General features: G+C 42.2%; 1 protein-coding gene across 1 annotated transcript; it reads left to right on the plus strand.

Annotated features, from left to right (window-relative positions):
- The first annotated feature begins 19,486 nt into the window (after positions 1–19,486).
- Positions 19,487–20,509, plus strand: LOC117550459 (putative nuclease HARBI1). Its single transcript, XM_034222895.1, has one exon. It carries the CDS (start codon positions 19,487–19,489, stop codon positions 20,507–20,509), a length of 1,023 nt encoding a protein of 340 aa, XP_034078786.1.
- Positions 20,510–21,961: the final 1,452 nt, after the last annotated feature.

Below are 21,961 nucleotides of genomic sequence, written 5' to 3' on the forward strand. Positions count from 1 at the left end.
TTATAATGTAGTGTATTATTAAGTAATATCATACATTAACCCCATTATAGCAGATGCCACATTGAATGGATGAACACATTTATGCATCAATAATTACAACAGAGTATTTCTAAATACAAGTTGTAAAAATACTTATATGTATTTAATATTAACCCTTTGGAGTCGACCGTCACGCCGGCGTGATCAGATCACATGACCTGTTCAAGCCGGTGCCGCATAAAAACAACAGTCTGGACAACATTGCCGTGTGTTTCTGTCGAAAGTACTGGCTTGAAACTATATCCCAGTCTTTGTTTCATGCAAAAAGACCCAGTAAACACGGAGATACGATGATATAAAGTTAATACATTTCAAAAGTATGAAAAATGGAAGCACATATTTTAATATCTTCGCCGTATTTGATCATTTTACGAAACGGAAAATACTGGAAACTGTAGATCCTGCTCAACAGGATGTATATGTGTATTTCTGTCGAAAGTACTGGCTTGAAACTATATGCCAGTCTTTGTTTCATGCAAAAAGACCCAATAAACACGGACATACGATGATATAAAGTTAATACAGATATATTTCAGAAGTATGAATAATGGAAGCACATATTTTAATATCTTCGCCGTATTTGATCATTTTACGAAACGGAAAATACTGGAAACTGTAGATTCTGCTCAACAGGATGTATTTACCAGGGAGGGAGGGAGTGAGGTAATCAGGTAAACGGAGTGATACGAAACGAGACGAAAAGAGACGAAGAGGGACGGCGGGAGACTGCGATTGAAGTAAAGTGACAGACAAACATTGAGAATTTAGATATAGTTAGATAGATTTAGAGTTTTGAAGATTCAACTATGATGAAGAGAACTCTGAACGTGAGTCAAGCTTTAAGCATGTTTTTTGACATGGAGGAGGAGGAACCTGTGATGTTGCCCTCTGTGTCGTATTGACAGAAACCGCTTTGAAGCGTGGCACAGATAAAGACAGAAAAAACTGATTTTTGTACATAATGTGTATATATATATTTGTATTATATTTATAATAACACTTTTGCCTTATCAGAATAAAATCCCATGCTACCTCAATCAAACTTTCACATTATCATAGTGACATCCTATGTATATATTTCCAGCTTTTAAATGGTTTCGTTGTGTATGTTTGTGTTACATATGAAAAATAATATCATTTTCAAAATCTGTTTACGTTTTTTTTTGTGATTTTGGGTCCAAAATGTTCATATAGTAGAAGATCACTGCTCTAAACAAAGTCAAAAATCCTACATCCAAACGAAATAAATATAATTAATTATGATGAATACGTTAAGTCTTGTTCATTGTTTTTCACTTTTATTAAATGTTTGATATTTCCGGTGGAAATGGTGGACTATCGGACATTCAAAATGCAGCATATTTTCACTCTTACACACGTATATTCTCCTTTTACATACATACATTTTCACTCTTACACACATATATTCTCCTTTTACATACATACATTTTCACTCTCACACACATTCATACATTTTGCTCTCATATTATCATATTTCAATGCACACATTCATATATTGTCACTCACACATTCATGCATTTTGTTCTCATATTCATGTAATGTAATGCTCATATTTATACATTTTGCTCTTGTTAACTGTGTTCTTATTCTCAGCGTCCAGGAAAGAGAAGCTTAAAAAGGAGACTAAATGGAGTCTCTGGAGGTTCAAATTTGGTACTTTAATAATAAAAAGCGTGGTAAAGTCACAAACAGGATATTGTTCGACAGAAAAGCAGCTGTCCCTGGCTCTCGCTAGCAGAAAAAGAGGCCCGACCCCTCAGGTCTCGTTGTTTATATATCCTCTCCTGGCTCCTCCCTGGGGGCCGGCTCTCCACGTATTTAATGTCCGTTGTTACGCATATCACAGGATACAGACATTGTACATTCAATATATATCTAAACACGCCTTTTCTCCTCCTTAACTCTTTCATGACTTTTCATTTAACACATTCTAAACGCTGTAATCAATACTCCAGGAAATACTTCACAGCAATTTGGTTTCCGGTCGTTCCGAATGTTGTGACATGCTACCCACATCTGTAAACAATAACGTACTTAAATAAACTGTACCTTCATTTAATATCCAACAATAATAATATCTCGACGTCTATAGTTGTAGTGTTGAAATCAGTAGGTTTCGGTGTGCAACATCATATCATATCGCTGCTAAATTCACCTCTATAGGAAATGGTATATTAGCCTCATGCTAAATGCTAACCGGAGATGAAGGATTTTCAGAATAAAAGCTTAACAACTGGTTGTGCACAAGAACTTCTGGTTTTTCAGTATAAAACAGCATTTAAACTGAAGGTACATTTAAGGTACATTATGCCATTAAAACATTGATTTTAATTTCTAACACTCATGCGAAATCTACTAAAACAAAGTATGTCATGGTAGTGGTCAGCTGTTAAACACAAAAGTGTATCTTAAGGGCTGTAAATATAATAAGCCTGTTGTCAATTTTAGACACAGGCTTATTATATTTACAGCCCTTAATAACATTCATTTTCTGGACTCAATGTGTGTCTTGGCCGTTTTCTTTGTTCCAAGCCAATGAGTGCTTTTTGTTTTGAAATCACTTCCGCGAGTTTCGCGGGCCTCCCCCCTCGCTCCACTGACCATCAGACCATTTAGTAAGGTAACAAGCAAAAGGGCAAAAACGCCTCTCAGACGCTCTTCAGTTTACTTTTTTAATAAAGAAAAACAAATGGTCCGTAGATACAAGGACTCATATAGCCTATGTATGTATACTGTAAGGAGAATGTATGTGCGTGAGAGGACCAGTATGAATTACGGCATAGAAATATGCAAACACAAACCTACAGACTGGGGGATGGGAGATCACAGGAGTGGGGGGGGGGAGAGCTGTGGAATGTGACCCTTGGGAGAATTCCTCCACACATTCCGATGGCCAATTCGTTTTAAACAAAGAGTTCGCAACACAGGACAGCATGGGCAACATGGGGGTGGGGGCTGGTGAACGGTCTGGTCAATGTTTGTAAATACAATCCCCAGGATGTGTCCTAATCAGGAGCCGGGTAAATGAGAGACTGAGGAGCCCCCGAAAAACAGATCCCGAAATAGCTCGTCCTGGTTTCCGCAGCAGATAGGCCTACAGTATGGTGTCTGTTATGTCAGTCATTTTAAATAAAACGTTGAAAATGGTTTCCTCTTTTTATTTTATTTATCATTTTCGGGACGGGGAGACGTGATTAAAAATTAATTTGCAGAAATGTAAAGTGATCTAACTAAGTTCTATTCATATTCTTGACGGGAAGAGCAGTGTAAATTGGCCATATGCATTTGAAAAGCAATATAAATCACAGTTATTATACAATAGGCTATAAAAGCACCATCGATAACCATTACCTTTATCCAATTCAAACTTTGGACGGGAAAAAAGGAAGGTGTACATCAGGAGTGGCCAACCCGCGGCTCTCGAGCCGCATGCGGCTCTTTGCCCAGTCTCATGCGGCTCCTCAGTTCATATCGAATTTTAATTGTGTTTTTTTTTTTTTGCGCATATGTATCCCAGTTCACAAAGGGTTAACAACACACAAGTTCCAGCCCAATCGTTACACAGAGTTTTCAACAAAGAAGTGCTTTAGCCAATCAAAATGCAGATCCTGCAGTACTGGGGGCTTTACTGCACTCGCGATGTGACAGTGAAGGGAGAGATCTGCTTCCGATTGGCAGAAATATCACTCAGATAAAACCGTAATAACTCAATATAATGTTGTCAAATCAAAACGGTAACAATTTGCAGTTGTATATGTGTATGTGAGAAGGCCTGCTCCCGGAAAGCTGGCTACTGGCACAGAAGGGCTCCCGAATTTGGTGATTTGCGGTAAAGAAATAAACAAGAGAGAAAGTGCATCTCTGTCAGCAGAGCTTCTGTCAGTCAGAGGGTTAGGTAAAAGTTGAGATGTCATGTGAGGAGAATTAACAAAATACACTTTATTTATTTTTAAATAACTGTCATGAATCTGTGTGTGAGATACAGACAGGGAGAAAAAAGTCGCAAATGTGCCCTTTCATGCATTTGAGCCCCTTCCACATCCTCTGCACATTTCAAGAAGCAACATGCATAGTAAGATAACTACGTTTTTCAAATGTTTTTAACTGAGAGTTTGTGTGAGACACAATATTAATGGTTGACTATAACTGGCCTCTGGTCTTAATACTGGTAGGAGAGGTTTAAATCAATTTCTGTCAATATCATGGACTGTGACATTTATAGGAAATCTGGCTGAGCGGAGGTATGTGTTTCTGTATGTGAGTGTCAATTATTGTTCATTTTTAGATTTTCATTTTGTATGTGTGAAAGATAGAGAGGGGCACATAGAGGAAGAGAGTGAGGGAGCACACAGAAAGGCTGAGAGCAAAAGAGAGAAGGAGAGAGAGGTCGGGGGACATACACCCAGCATGTATGCCTACATGGTTGGGCTATACTGTAGGCCCAGGGGCGGCGGGTGCTGTAGGCTAGGGAAGGCTAAGCCTTCCCAAATATTTGTGTAACTGCATCCTGGTAAAATAAAAATATAATGTCTTTGACATTAGCGCTGCTATGCAGCCACCTGTGCCCTGTACCACGAAGCCAGTTCAACAGACCCTGGATATGCTTGAGTTATCTTAACTAACCCTAACAAACGCGATCTCGCTAAACGGTCCTACGGCGCTGGTTATCAACTCGGTAAATCAAGCCAGGGTTTCTCTCTCCAGCTGAGAACGCGTTCATGTGAAAGGGGCGGGGTTAGCTACATTTGACCAATCACAAACAGGGACAAGTGTACTGACAGCGCAACATCATACTTCATTAATGAAAAGTAAACTAATATTAGACAAATATGAACTTTAAACATCCATGATGACTTAAACATATAATCCAGGATACAAGCCACATAGTTGCACCTGCAAGGAGAATACAGAACAACTACCGAGTGTTTGAAAGCGTACAACAGTTTTATGATACTGCCCCATCTAAAACACGAGGGGATCTGACTTTATTACATTTGAGTTGAGTGTTTCGTCAACTTAATGTGTTGCTTAAAATAATACGTCTGCATACAGTATATGTGACAATGTAACTAAGTGTTGCACGGCCAGATACGGCTCGAGAAGCTGACTCAGATAAGGAAATATTGTGATATCGATGTGAGATCGATGATCTGATTGATGATGTGATGTCAGTGTGATATGAATGATAAGTGCGACACGTCGGCGTCTTCTCTGCATACGGCAGTTTAAACTGCATTTCCTTTTTCCTGTAATATGACTTGATAGATTTAAACTCCGCACACTGAGCTCTGATCGGTCAGCAGGCGGTGCTTTCACTGAGTTGATCTATTTTCTATAGACGCCGGAGGCGGGCAGCGTAAGATGAAAAAAAAGTTATTTAGCCTTCCCAAACCTGAGCCTCACGCGCCGCCTATGTGTAGGCCTACTGTATACATACAAAGGCCATTCAAGCTAGAGTTCTTCTGGAAATGTTCACATCAGGCACCTTCAAGTTAAACAATACTAAACAATTAACACAGTAGGCCTAAATTATGTGGATTAAACCACATTTATTTCGTTAAAAATAAACGAAATATGATTTAGTTTGAATGATTAAATGTCATCAGGCACCTTCAAGTTAAACAATCAGGTGCACACTTTAATGTGCCGCCACCTCCGGACTCGGCTTGACTCGGTTTAAAGAATGCACAAATGTGTTTAATCGTTTATGTCAGATATGTACTAAGTAGCCTAAATACATTTGTTCCTGCTCAAGATTAGATTCAACTTTATTGTTATTGCACATATTGCAGGTACTGAGACAACGAAATGCAGTTTAGCTTCTAACCAGGGGTTCAACAAGCAGCGAAAATTAATGTGCACAATACTACAGAAACAATTAACAAAGTAAATTATGTGGATTAAACCACATTTATTTCGTTAAAAAGAAACGAAATATGATTTTGTATGAATGATTAAATGTAGGGTGAATTGCCCTAATGTGGGACATTTTTGCATTTCAGACTTCGGGAATATATTGCGATATGAAGCCGATACAATAAATCAAAATCCAGTAGGCTACCATTCCGAAATCCCCAGTAATATTAGACACTAATAATACAGTAAACTATTAACACTGTATATATTATTGTTTATTTTTGGTGGGGCTTTTGATATAGTGAGTAAAAACATTTTTTTTGGGAGAAATGACCCCTTAAATTAGGACTTCTGGTGATGTAATGGCACGTTTCCAGTGCAGCGCGGAGCTCGCTTTAATGCTGCGTTCAGACCGGACGCGATGCGAATATTCGCTTCGCTCTAAACGCTCCTATCGCATCGCTCTAGTCGCTCGAGTTTCACCGCGGCTGCCAGCTGTGTTTACTCGCATCATTCAAACAAGACGCGCTGACTCGGGAGCTACAACTACAACAAAATGAACATATTTTACCGTGATTAAATTGTAATACACGTTTCTAAATGATGCCGACGTAACAACATACTGATACCGGTTAGTAAAAACCATGAATGAATGCTTTGACAAGTCTGCAGACAGACGGCAGGCGAAAAACCTTTTAGAATGCTTTTCTGAATGGAGCTTGGCTAAGCTAACGTTATATATGTTCCGACCGTCCACACTCACAACAACGGCCTATACAGACATAAATAAACCAGCGACTGTATTCTCCATGACACAGACAGTCTGTGGTTTGTACTTGTTTAACTTTTGTCTAGTTTCTGAACAGATCGTATCTGTTTGAAGAGCAAGCATGGGAAACAAAAGATATCATTTACCTGTTTGCATCCAGCTAGCCTCGTTGATACGTTTTGTCTTTTTCACGAGCTTGCTGTGTCTTTAAGTATCAATTTATCTCCCAAATGTCTCCTTTGGAAAGGATTGGAGAGTAGCTCTTGCACGGAATTGGGTGCGGACCGAGGTCCGGCGACTCCACCTGCACACCATTCTAAATACTACGTCACCTTGGTCACTCACGAGTCTAAAAAACAACTCACGTCACGTAAGCAACGTGGGCGCCAACGTGGGCGCCAACGTGGGCGCCAACGTGAGCGCCCTCGTGACCAAAATATTTGACGGCGCTGATTGGCTGAAATTATGTTTCGGCGGCACAGTTTACTATTGAGACTTTTGCAACGTGCTGGTTGCTGCTGTTTGTCTCGGGGGCTCCGCCCGGTAATGATAAACTAATGCCATGGGCAAGGCCAGGCCAGGCCTTGACTTATCAGTAACTTTAGACATCGTAACACAATTTTAAACGAGATTTTATTGTAGATTATACATTTTACTGATACCAATTGTATGATATTTACCTTGTTCATTAAAAATAAAAATATAAAATATATATATATATATATATATATTTTTTTATTTTATTTTATTTTTTTAATGTGGGAAGAGGTTGGGCGGCGCCCCTAGCGCCCCTATGGGCCGGCCGCCACTGCCCGTGGGATTAGGATGATCGGTAGTGAGACCCGTGCTGCATTTTCCTCCGGTCGGATGTGATATAAAAACAAAGCGATTATTTTTGTTGTTGTAAACTCACGTGGATTAAATTTAGTGCATTCATTTCAACTCGCGAACATATGATACATTAAATGATCGTGAGGATGATGATTGAAAATCGTTTGTTTGAGCCTGGATGCATTTCCTGATCTAAAAACATAGCGATGGTTTTGTACTTACGCCAACGTGAATTAAACATTATTTTGTTAAATAAAAACATGGGGATGTTTAGTAAATGATTACATGTCTCTTATTTAGCACAGAATATGATCCTATCCGTGACATATGGATCTTAACAAATATCCGCTATATCAGATACCTGTAGATCAGCTGTTTATTTCACATGAGTTCCAGTGTGGCAGCTTTTTAATCACGGCTCCCCCTGGTGGATCCATTATCCATTGCAGCTGGTTTCATTATAATTAAATGTATTTATCAAGGGGGCGTTTCAAGTCCTGCGGGGGGGTTTTCCTTTTCAGCAGGGGCCCACCCCGTGCCGATCACGGACCCGCACGGGTAGACGTCTGAAATGGAGCGCTCCATCTGTATAAGATCCCTGATGTTGAGGTGACCAGAATGTTTATTTCCACTGGGTACAACATGTTATAAGGGACCCACAATCTATCTTTATGCAAGGGATAATGTGCAGCGAGGCGGTCTCTATGGGGAAGAGAACACCTGAATCTACATCCCTCTGCAGGTGGTACTTTAAGTATATTTTGATGCTAATACTTTTGTACTTTTACTTGTAACATTTTGAAAGCAGGACTTTTTATTGTAACCGAGTATTCCTACACTCTGGTACTTTACTCAAGTACAAGATCTGAACTTCTCCCACCTCTGACAATAAATCTTGAGTGGTTACCACAAAAAAAAACCCTGCTCTGAAGGTTATTTTCATTTTACAAATCCTGCACTCAGCTTTGCTTTCTCAAATGCAGCCAGATGCTGCTTCTTTTTTCGGTTTTCCCTACGCGCTTGCATTTAAATCCGGCTCCCGAGTCATTGGTGTTCAAGTCGAGTAGCAAGTGTTTTGTGATTTTGTGAAGTCGAGTCCAAAGTCATCAAATTGGTGACTCGAGTCCACACCTCTGGTGGATTATATGGACAACAGAGGCAATTGAAGTTGTAAAATAAAGTATAAATTATGACTTTTTCGCCTTTTTGTAATTGTTTCCCTGCCCTGATTCTTTCCAAATGTTAAAATTATTGTTATCAATTGTTGATGCGATTAGTTTTGTGTGTGTCTGTTTTTACCAGTGTTCTCTGTCAGTTTGTTGTCAATGTTGCCGTCTAAGTTCCTTGGTGTAGTTATGTCATTTCTAATGGTGGTGTTAGAGGAAGATTCAAGGGATCATCAGAGGAATTTGGAGACACTGCCTTGAAACCATGAATCCAGGTATCAAATATTATGCTAATTCATCAAGTAGAAATGTAGGCTCCGTTTAGATTTTCGTGTGTTTTTGACCAGCTAATGCACAAATTGTCAAAGTCAGAAATATTCATCCTCATAGTGACCATGAATCTCTGAGCGAAAGATCATAGCAATCTTTCCATTAGTTGTTGAAATATTTCAGTCACTACAAAAATATGGACCCATCTTGCATGCTGACGCTACATACATTTGAACTCCTTATCCTCTGACAGCTTAATTCTGTCTCTACACAAAAACCTTGCCACACTTCTCCACTCTATGGCCCTCACTGTGCGAAGCAGACTCTTTTTAAATGGAGTCTGCCGGTCTCCATAATGGTCTCACTTTTTTATGGTAATTGCACTAATGTCTAGAAAGTAATTTGCTTATGATTTATCGATCTTAGAGTGCTGCACATTAGAAAGCAGCCTCGTGAGCAGACGTGTGGGAACATCCTCTCTGTGCAGCACTTTTATTTAACATAATGCAATTCAGTGATGTGAAATGCAACATAATGTGTTCATGTACGGCGGCCTCACAGAGAGTCACATCAGCAAGATGGAGAACAGCCAATGGGAATTATCATCCAATCACAACACGACGCTGGGCGCTCGGTGTGTGTTGTTTTGTCTCTGTTATCTGCCTGCTGTTCTACAGGGAGCGACGCAACGATAAGCACTGCTCTCATTCAACCATCAGCTGTCACTGGATGATCCATCTGCTTTGTTTACGTAGGGGATAAGTGGTCACTGTTGGAGGAATTAATTCCAAAGTCCTTCATTGTCTTTGTGGAGGCTGTTTTCATACTTCTAAATTAAAGATTGACTTTCATAAACATGAACCAATACAACAGTCTCTCAGTGTTATACAAGTGTATATATTCACCCTGATTTCGAACTTTCACACATTTTCAGAACCAGAATCAAAGTTCCTGTATTTATCCCACAGAGGGGAAATCAACATTGTTACAGTAAAGGGGGGCCGGGGAAATGTAAGCACATTACGCCCGGGGAGGGGGTCAGATGCCCACTGACCCACAGCCCCCCCTCCCTCCTCACCAGTCCTGCGTTGCCCCAACAAGCACAGACGATGAAAAGGAGCCAGACATGTCCAAGAGATACAACTTTATGAAAGGGCCTGGTTTTGACCAAGACGCCGCCGTGCATATATCCTCCACACTCACGCCATTAAATAAGGCTGTTGACACAGCCATAGCTCGTGTAGAGTGTGCACGGACCCCCGTGGGGAAGGCTCTCCCCGCCTACAATGCACTTGCAGAGCCAGCCTGCCAGGCGTTTCTTCGACAGGGCTTTCCCGATCACCCCGCCCCCGAAGCACACAAACAGCTGTTCAGTGCGTCTAAGGGCAGCCGTGCGCTCCACATAACATGCTAGCGCACGCACCAGGCAGAGGAGACGCAATTTAGCCTCCCTGGCCCACTATGGGGTGGAAGATTAAAGCCCCCTAACTGAATAGCCCTCAACCTGAACGCACTCCTTAGGCTCTTGGGCACAAAGGAGGGGTTCGGTGGAGGTTCGCGGAGGCAGAGGGAGCAACGGGGGCTCTGTACCGGCGCCTCTCTCTCTCTCCGCCTTACCACTACCGGGCGCTCTCTCCCTTGAGGAGGGGCCTGAGGGCGAGCCAGCGGCAGCATACGGCTGAGCTGCGCCCTCTCTTCCTCCAGGCGACTGAAACGCTGGTTGACCGAGGATATCGACCTGAAGAGCCCTTCCGTGGAAACAGGGGCCCCAAGGAGATCATCTCTGTCCTTCTTGGTCAGTGCGGTCAAACCTAGCCACACGTGACGCGACGCCACGGTGGCCAGGGACATCACACGGCCGGCTGCGGTAGCCATACCGTGGACCAGATTATTCATCTAGCCCACGCAGCGGTCTGAGTAATCACTCCCGTCCGCAGGCTGGGGGGTGGGGATGTCCTGCTGAGGGGTAATCAGCAACACTCCCAACACACCAAGATTACTGGCCGCTGCCGCCATCTGCGTTCCGAGCCTGAATATCTTATCCAGATGCTCGAGGATTTCACGGTCACGCGGCAGCCGTGTTGGCAGAGGGGAGAAGGCCCCTGGCCCCGCTGCGGAAGCAGATGGGCCGCCAGGCTTTCATCCAGGGGGGGCACACCGGGACACTTCGTGTCCGAGTGGCCCTGCACCCTGAGGATTCCAGGCCATGTTGCCACTGAAGCCTTCGTCTTAAGTGGCTGTCGCCACGTTGCCTCCACACACCGCCAGATGTCTGGCAGGGGGGGGCGAAACGAAGGCCGGCTGCGCCGGGCCATAGAAGCACTGCCATAGTCATCACCGCCGGGAAGTCCTGCCACGCAGACCTGTGCTGCCGGCCTTCCTGGCAGTCGCCGGAAGCATCAGACAACAAGGTGTCGTCGTCCCTCTCCCCGACGAGCGGGCCCGTCCGGTCCGCTGGCATGGCGAACACGAAGGGCACTCCCTCATCGTGGTCCTCCATCTCCACCACCTCGAGTTTTGGGTCCTGACACTCCTCTAACTGCTCCAGCCGCTGAGCCGAGGGATCAAACGGTAGGCGTTGCAGGCCGGAAGCGGGCCCAGGTTGGCCGCCGTGTGGTCGGACCCCAGGCACTCGATATAGCGGCGGTGGAGGTCGGCGCCTGCAATAACGCCCAGGCACGAAGGGCAGGGTCGTTGCTCCAGTAATGGTGAGTCCCTTTCCGTCTCTCTTCACTCAGTTGTTCTCTTGCTTCCTGAAGAGAAAGGGATGACAGTCAGGAGGCGAGGCCTCCTTTTATGCGGTGAGATGCGCGCGCATTCAGGTAGGCCCGCCCCGGGGCCGGCTACGTCGATAGAAGTCTCAGTGGATGAATGCTTGCATGATATGATCAAGGGGAGTACCCATAGAGACCAGTAGAGGGCAGAGCCTGTGAGAGATAGAACATAGGGCAGGGGGGCTTATGTGGAATGTGCATTAGCAATTTCTTTAAACTGCGGCTCCTTTCTGCTAAATCAGGTCGAGTCAAATGAATTAGAGGAAAAATAACTCTGGATTTAGATACCCTTAAAAAAAAAATCACTCTTTCCGAATGTACGTCAATTTGACCACATCTTTTTGGGCCCAAATTATGTCATGTGACTGTCACGTAATTGTAGTACCCCCGTTTGGCCACTACAACATTTGGCTCACTTCCTTTGGTCTGGCTCTGAACAAATTGACTGCAAGCATGAACTCGTTGTAAGACATGAACAGGAAGAGGAAGAGACAGATGTTTTTTGACAGCTTCACACAGAGAGATATGCTCAGATTAGAGTGTTCAAATGTCTTGTTACACCTAACAAGCAGTTTTGCTGGTGGTTCAGAAACCAGAGGCTTTAGTCTAGGAGGCTGTGCAAAGGTCACACACTCGTCTGAATCATCCTTCACTCTCGTCTCAGCAAACAGAGGGAAATTCTCTGCGCGCGTACCGCATGTTAAATGACATCCACAGGCCTCGGGTCGCTGTGCTGACGGCTCCTGGCAGCTCACTTCAGTGTATGATGCTTTTTCCTGGCAAGATTCTGAAGCTCCAAACCCCGTAGAGAGAAATGCAAATGCCAGTAAACACAAGGACACGCTGAGGGATTATGTTCCTGTTGTCTTACTTCTATTTGCAAAGCACATTTTAGAGACAAAGTCGCAAACAGAAGCACAAGACAACCAGGACTGACAGTGAACAACCACATCATTATCTGTGTCTGTTCAACCGACAAAGTATCTGTATTCAGAAAGATGACTGGAACTCGGACAGATTCGTTTTTACATTTTTTAACTCAATTAAGTCCTTGGCTGATAGATGGCATGTAACCTCTTAAATGGATGACTATAGACTGAAATACTAATTGAATAAAGTCTTTAATGTTTCCTCTGGCTCCTTAAGATGGAAGAAATGATAACATTTAGATAAAGACTGCGGGCTCTAAGCTATATTTGGATGTATAGACTGCAGGCTTTTTGCACAAAAAATAGAACTTTCCATGTAACAAACAATATCGTCACCTTTGCTAAATATAATTTCATCGAATTACTTTAAACAGCCTGATTTGATTGGGGCGATTCCAAAGTGTAGTTAGTAAAAAGTGCGTAACAATGCAACCATTTTTGACAGTTTTCTTATAGGGAAGAGATAAACACACACACAGCTACACCCCTCAAGTTCTAGGCCTCACTTTGATTGCAAACCAGCTGTGTCGGGTCAGCCATCGGCCCACTGCATGCTGTGAGCTGGTGGGAGGGCTGGGGGCGTATACAGAATGTAGCTCACTTTCAATAATGTGTGTTAAATGACACATCTAGTTAGTGAGATCAAAGTCCCATATTGCAAACAAATTGGACATTTTCATCTTGTTGCAATCCACAATGAAAAATAACTAGCTCCGACATGTCAATCACGACCCCCCCCCCCCCCCGGATAATAACAAGCAACTTCAGGTAGAACAAATTATGTATTTGGATTCTGAGAACATCCCTGCTCACAGCTCTGGTGCTTAATCCAACTGGTGAAGTGTGTTCAGATCACCATTTATCCAAACATTTGGTGAGAATGTGATGACTTACACGCAGACTTTACAGCTAGAATCCTTAATTTGACCTTAGATTTAAGTTTAATAAATTCAAAATATGAACTAAAGTAATCTACAGATGGTGAAGAAGTACATAAAGTAGCAAAAATAGCATCTTGATCAATAACATTCAAAGTAAAGTAGTTGATTATCCATCAAACATTATACATTTATTTTATCAAAAATAACTTTGTTGCATAGACTTAAATAAGACTTGCTAAAGAAGCAGGAAATAGTGATAATAAATAAATTAGACTCTTGACACTTAAAGGTGGGGTAGGTAATTTTGGAGAAACCGGCTCGAGTGTGCTAGAATTTGAAAATACAAAGCCGGAAAAAATCTGCCACTTCCTTAAGATCCTGTCACACTGTCCCGAAATGTACACCCGAATATTGAATTGTGAATTTCGCACGAAGATGGCCCCGAACCACACACGAAGGCAACATTTACATTACATTTAAGACATACAACTACAACGAAAGTAACACAAACAATTATGTTAAAGTACTATGATACTGTACTGATATTTTCAGACGTTGTTCTTTACTTTCTCCGTCTTTATATGTAGAAGATATTACGTTTTCTCCGTCATGTTGTTGTTTCCATAGCAACAACAACTTCCTGTCAACTCGCCTTCAAAATAATATATTATATCCTTTTCAGTTTCACAGAACACAAATTGGGTTATTTACATAATATGTTTACATGATTTTGTTGTGCAATAAAACAACCAGATGGACACACGATAAAGGAAATGTTCAAATTCGGCTCTGATCGTAGCAACATCGGGCCATTCGTGAGGGCATCTTAAGCCTTCGTATGACCGTCGGTGGAGTTTCTCAGGCTCTGGCAGCAACTTCGTGAGCGGTGGCAAAATCTTTGGCATGGCAAAGCATTGCCGAAGGACCTTGCGAAGGTTCATTTTCGTGTTGAATTCGTGTGTCCATTTTGCCCTTCGTAAGGCCATCGTGAGGGCATCTTGTTATCATCGGTGCCATCGGGCATTCGCCCCGATCAGAGTGAGGGCGAATGCACCGATGATAACACGAAGATGACACGACTTGACAAGATGCCCTCACAAGTGCCTTACGAAGTTGCCGCTCACGAAGTTGCTGCCGGAGCCTGAGAAACTACACCGGCGGTCATACGATGGCTTAAGATGCCCTCACGAATGGCCCGCTGTTGCTACGATCACAGCCGAATTTGAACATTTCCTTTATCGTGTGTCCATCGGGTGTCAATTTCGGGACAGTGTGACAGGGGCTTTACAGAGCCCCTCCTCCAACACACACGAACGCGCACATGACCAATGAGGGCACGAGATAAGTTTGTGCACAGATGGAAGGCTGACAGGCAGGTAGGCCATCCAGTTATTTTAGCCGGGCCGGCTGATTGGTCGTGCTTTTTACAGCGCTACGGCTTCCACAGATGACTTTTTTATGGATTTGTTGTCAAAGCACTCAAGATATTCATTGCTATCGGGATGTTAAGAGCATTCCATGGAATATAACAAAAAGTGTATCTCGAGCCGGTTTCTCAAACTTACCTACCCCACCTTTAATAAATAATACATTGTTATTTCTAAGAATGAAATCGTTTATGAAAGTGGTTACCATTACAGCGCTTTACAGGCAGAGGGTGAGACTGTAGACATGGTTCTGAAACATATAGGGTAACAGGTACAGGAGGTGGCTTTTTAGATTGTGAAAGTATCTTTCAAAGACAATAAAGTAAGGGAATTGTGAGACTGGCCCTTTAGCGGATGGATATCCAGTGAATGAATCGACAACGAGAGCAGGTAGAGTTGCAAACCATGGTGACTTTTATTTATCAAACACCCCACAGGTTAACAGCTAGCCCGCATGTAGGTGTTCACCGCTCTTCCTCTGACTGAAGACTGGCTCATTTATAGAAGTTCTTCAGAGGACTTGATTGGGAGAAACCATTCACAGGTAAGGATAATACGTACACATGTCATCACAATTGTTATAGAGAATATCTATAATATTATGTTCATAGCATTATTAGTTGTTTATAGCCATCTGTTAATTTAACCCAAAACCAACATTATAACTGATCAGAATAAATATAAATACATTCCCAACTAAGAAAGAAACCCCTGCGCCAATCTCGCCACTTGGTTCGTAGTAGTGTTAATTTCGTTGACTAAATCTATGACGAAATATGTTCGTCAGCGACCTTTTTTTCCATGACGAAAACGCGACGATGACAAGACGGCACCGACGGCAGGAAACAATAACTGTAACGAAATCATCATGCAATATCGTTGACGAAAAGTGACGAGACGAAAATGTAGTTTACTAAATAAAAACTATGCCAAAATCTCTCTTTACTTCCGTTGACAAAAAATGAGGAGACGAAATATTATCAAAGATAACGTTACATCTCTGATAGTCAGTTTTTCTCCCAGCAGTTCCACTTCCGGTGCTGCGGCAGGGCAGCAGCTGTGTGTCTGTGCTGCGTGCGGCGGTAGATTTGAATTACACCGGGCAGCGGCACAATATGAACTGTCAGGAAGACTCGGGTCTAACTCATGGTCTAACTAACCTTATTTAACAGAAAATAAAATGGTAACAACAGGGCTTGGGAGCAGTGGTCGCACTCGCGTTAACCGAATACCCCCCCGTCAGCGCGAGTGAGTGATAAATTGTGCACTCGACGGGTAATAATGAATTATGACGGAAATGTTATGATCCTGTCCGTCAAAATGACTGACAACGAAAAAGTCTAAAGCCACCACTGCTTGGGAGAAAGAAACGATGTGATATTTGGGCCCATTTTCGCTACAATGAGGCGGAGAAAAAAAGCAAATGCATTGTTTTATCAGAAGGGAAGCAATGTGGCCATAACACAGCTGGTAAAAACACCACAAACCTGACTAGATACTCTGCAAAGCTGCTTTCTTAATCATTCAACCTGTGTTTTTCATCAAATAAGGACAAGATATAATCTTATTGTGAAATACGTTTGACTATTATGACAAATTATTGGTTTTGGCTAGACCAGTTTGACTGAAATGTTCTATATAATCTGATGACTAAAAAAAGACTCAACAGTTTTCATTGACAAAAAGTAGACTAAAATAATTAGTTTTCTTTGACTAAATCTTGACTAAAATGTTTACTGTTTTAGTCGACTAAAATAAGACTAAAATGCTCAGACTTTTAGTCGACTAAAAATTGACTAAATAAAAACAGGATGAAGGTGACTAAATATGACTAAAACTAAATAAAAAAATAGCTGACTAAATTAACACTAGTTCGTAGGACGAGACAGCATGGGTAAGCGATGGACATTGTTAAGGCTGGGTCAAAAGTTCAGGACCTACAATGGCAGAGACCAGATGGATTCAGTCTTTTAACAAAGTTTAATAAAGGAAAAAAGGAGCAACTAAAAACAATCCACAAAATGAAGGTGGATCTAGTTCAGGCCGGTGGCGGCAGGACTCAGGCTGGCTCGAGCAGACACTGGAAAAACAGAGGAAAAAACAAGGTTACTCTTCAACAAAAACAGCAAGAGAAAATCACACTAAGCTAGGATACTACGACGTTCAGCTCTACAGAGTGAGACGGAATTATCTGGCACTGGAGTGTGAACATGACCAGGGTTTTATGGAGGAGTTGATTAGATGAGTACAGGTGCACCTCATTGTGAACCAGCTGAGCCTTCTAACGATCACCACACTGCACAGGAGAGAGAGAAGACAGAGGGGAGGAGGAGAAAGCAAAACACCTAAACCATAACAGGACATAACCTTTACAGTGTTCACTTATACAATTAATGCAACTTTAACGTCATGATATACACACACGCTCAAACATATTACAAGGCCCCAAAGCCGTCAGTCCATAGTAACAAAGTTACCTTCGTTACAGGAATACAAACAGTTCTTTTTCTTCAGAAAAGCAGACCCATCATGTTACCTTATAGCACTGTATGCAGCTAATGTCATTGATATGTAAAACAGGAGTGTGTCGCTGGGATCTGGGTTGGGTTGCATATTGCCTGATTCTTCTCTGTGCTCTCATCTCATTAGTTGTATGTGCTCATTGAGCCAGGGCTTAACCTTTGCTTTCAGCTTTTTCTCTTTAATTGGAGCTACTTAATCGAGGGAGGAGAACAGTTTGTGCTAAAGTCAGCTAATTCAATTCCACACAGACAAACTGTAGATGTTATGGGTAGTTTCTTTGTAAAACGAATAGCTCTCTGTAATTTGGGTGGGAACAACTGGAAGCTATAAAGGAAACAAAGGAAGGGAGTCCATTGACCACAGATTGAAAATGTGATTTCTGAGTCAGCTTCTTGAGCCGTATCTGGCCGTGCAACACTCACAGTGTCACATACTGTATGCAGAAGTATTATTTTAAGCAACACATTAAGTTGACGAAACACTCGAGTCAAATGTAATTAAAGTCAGATCGTGTCTTAGACAGGGCAGTGATATCATAAACCTGTTAATGTACGCATTCAAACACTTTTTCTTTTACCAGCTGTATTCACCTTGCAGGTGGCTGTGTGGCTTTGATCCTGGATAAAGTGTTTAAGTCATGGATGTTTACAGTTTAACTTCTTCATATTTGTCTAATATTATAGTTGACTTTTCATTCAGGAAGTATGACGCTGCGCTGTCAGTGCGCTTCTTCATGTTTGTGATTACTAGATCCTGAATATCAGTGCTTTAATCCTACCGATCTCCATCTAGTGGACAAGAAAAATAATACAAGGAAGACAAGAGACCACATTGCAGAGACATCTATAATGTTTAATTATATTTTTTAATACATAAAGGACATCAAATCATAACGGAATTGAAATTTTAAAAAATACTCCCACTAGGGTAACAACAATAAAACATTCATTCAAAGGCAGCTGGATCATCCAGGCGTGCTTTGGGGAGCTGAATCCTCAGTGAGGTTTCAGTTAGCTGTATTTGTTCTTCGGCCAGACGGATCTGCATCTCTGCCCTCTCCGTTTCACGGCTCAGCAGAGTCCCGTAGGCATCATCCCTCTGCTCTGGTTTTCTGGTGCGCTTGCATTTTCTCTTTAAAGGTGGCTCTTGCAGTGTGTCATCAGGCCTGGCTGAAGGTCCAGCTTCTGGATCCACATGGGTCAGGAGGACCTCATCTTCAATGGTGTGTGTCACATCAGGTGCATTGACGACCTGAAATGAAAGTTTATCAATATACTTTATACCCCTTAATAAGATGATCACAAGCATGCAAGCTCCTGGAGAATTGTAGTAATAGGATGCTATGTAAGACATATAGCCATTGTAGTACTATGCAAATAGCAATTACACAAGATAATAATTGTAGTTCTATAGGGACAAGGATAAAATCCCACATATCTGCGACTCACCATCCAGTACAACGTTTGGTATTCCATGTAAAGATTGTGACTGCTGACCACCAATGATATCAAGTACCACATCTGTGTATTGTCCCCTTTTATGTGGTTTGTTACCCGTCTGTGGGTTTTAGCCTGGCTGTGGTCTTTGGTAGCTTGCTGCTTCAAATTCTTCCACCTCAACCTCACTTGGTCCACCGTCCTCTTGTGTCCAGATCCTGTGGCATCCACATTGTCTGTAACTTCCATCCATATTCCGCTCTTTACTTTAGTCGCTCCACCCTCTCTGTTAGCTACCAACTAAGTCATAATTGTTCCTTACACCCAGCAGCAGTGCATGGGTCTCAGCAGATGTAAAATTAGGCCCCTTTTTGTCCATCTTTCCAACTCAATGGTTTGGTCAGGTCAGCAATTAGTTGTATAGGTCTGGCCTTGCTATTAATTACATAATTAACCACAGGCCCTAACCAATCTGGACATTCATTCCAGGTGTGTATTTGCAATTACTTATTATTCAGAGACTGATGTAGGCCTACTGACTGAAAGAACAGTCAGAACACAGTCATGGCAGGGATTGTTCACATCTTCCATGCTGGAAGGAGAGGTTACCGCCAAAGGGTCCACACCGAGCGCCCCAAACCTCTCCAACAGTACACAACAGAAGAACTGTACAATCGTTTTCGATTTGGACTTGATGACATCAACTACATTGCTGATCTGGTCAGGCCACAACTGCAGTGCAGAACCTTGCGGAGTCATGTTCTGACTGTAGAGGAACAGGTCCTCATTGCCCTGCGCTTTTACGCATGTGGAACATTCTATGAGGTCATAGCTGACAGCATGGGAGTCCACAGGACAACAGTGGGTGAAGTGGTGACAGCTGTGTCTGATGCACTGGCTCGCCTGCTGGATCACTTTGTGACTTTTCCCACTGATGGCCAGATTGCCAAAGTGAAGCAGAAGTTTTTTCTTCTGGGAGACATGCCCAACACCATTGGGGTGATCGACTGCACCCATGTACATATTCAAGCACCTCGTCAGAGGGAGTGGGAATATGTCAACAGGAAAGGGAGGCACAGCATCAATGTGCAACTTGTGGGAGATGCTGACCTTGCCATCACCAACTGTGTTGTGAGATGGCCTGGGTCAGTCCACGATGCACGTATCTTCAGAGAGAGCCGGTTGTTCACTGAATTCCAAACCAACAAGCCGGATGGAGTTATATTAGCCGACAGTGCCTACCCACTCCTACCATGGGTGATGACACCTTTTCCCACGGCCAACACTCCCTCACAGATGCGCTACAACAATGCCCATGGAAGAACAAGGTGTGCCATTGAGCGCTTGAATGGAGTACTGAAGAGGCGTTTTGCACGCCTCAACTATCTGAGAGTGGAACCCCAAGGAGCATGCCAAATAACACTGGCTTGTATTGTGCTACACAATATCGTTGTCCATCGCAGAGTCCCCCTCTCTGACATCGATGATCCCCCAGAGCCCCTCGCACCTGCTGATGATCTAGGCCCACCTATGGATTGGAGTGGTGGTGGTGCAATGCGAGATGCTATTGTCTGCAATTACTTTTGAAAGGTGATGACAGATGTTGGACTTTTTTTTTGTTGAAGATATTTTTTCTTTAATCTAAATTACATTTGTGATTGACTTTTATGAGCATAAACATTTGGTTGAAAACAAAATAGGCCACCACAAACGTGAGCAAAAAATGAAATTGATTTGCCATGAAGGCTAAAAATGGTGTATTATTTCAGTTAACAAACTTTGCCATCTTATTTATATTGAAACATATCCCACCAGAGGGGTGGATTTCCAGTGGATTACCAGAGCAAAATGTACTGAACAATTTATTTTAAAATATGTTTCAATTTAAATTAGATGGCAAAGTTTGTTAACTGAAATAATACACCATTTTTAGCCTTCATGGGAAATACATTTTATTTTTCCATTTTTGCTCATGTTTGTGGTGGCCTATTTTGTTTTCAACCAAATGTTGACATAAATGTTTATGCTCATGAAAGTATCACAGCAAAGATTGTCAATCACAAATGTAATTTAGATTAAATTAAAAATATCTTCAACAAAAAAAAAGCCCATCACCTTTCAAAAGTAAGTTTGGACAATAGATGTCTCTGCAATGTGGTCTTTTGTCTTCCTTGTATTATTTTTCATATCCACTAGATGGCGCTCGGTAGGATTAAAGCACTGATATTCAGGATCTAGTTATCTTGAAAAATCGTAATCTGGATCAGGGTGATCCTATCCTGAACTGCTTTGAACTCCAGGGACAAAATGTGTCTGACTTGTCTGATCCTGGATCACAAAAAATGGGATTTCAAAATCTGATCGGATCTGATTGAGATGAAAAGTTTTGAACTCCTGGGCCCTGGTTATGTTGAACCGGTTTCGTAGTACAGGCCTCTGATCACAGCAGGATAACCGAGCTAGCTCAGCTTGTTGCTCTGATAACTTAAGATCCAGAAGTCCGTGAGTACAATCCTTCATCAGGTTAAATATCGTTAAAAAAATACCAATTGTATAGCATTAAAACTTCAAGACAGGATGGTTTGCGGACAAAAAAAACTGTCTTTTCTTCAATTCCTGTATTTTTTCATATCGCAATATATATATCGCGGGGGGAAAAAATATCGCAATGTCAGTTTTTTTCAATATCGTGCAGCCCTAATAGAACGTGACCTTGTCTGTCGAATCTTTTTTTCTGCATGATTTTCTTTTAAATGTAACTGACAATGCTCCACACTATATCCAACCCAAGTATGCAAGTTCTACTACTAACATTCAATCTCTATTTATTTAAGTCTTGATGCATCGGTTGAAGACAAGTCACTGGGTAGGCTTACAAACAATGACCACAAAACGCCCAACTGCAAGATGAGAACCATTGTCCTTGATGGGATGCCACATCTCTGCCTGTTTGCCCTTAGAGACATCGCCCCAGAGGAAGAAATATCCTACAATTATGGGGATACAGACTGGCCTTGGCGCAAACAGATAGACACATAT

This window comes from Gymnodraco acuticeps, unplaced genomic scaffold (assembly GCF_902827175.1).
Source record: "Gymnodraco acuticeps unplaced genomic scaffold, fGymAcu1.1, whole genome shotgun sequence".
NCBI lineage: Eukaryota > Metazoa > Chordata > Actinopteri > Perciformes > Bathydraconidae > Gymnodraco > Gymnodraco acuticeps.

Bases quoted from the DNA above. Each gene is read 5' to 3' on its own strand.
- LOC117550459 (XM_034222895.1), top strand. From the start codon at position 19,487: ATGGCAGGGATTGTTCACATCTTCCATGCTGGAAGGAGAGGTTACCGC.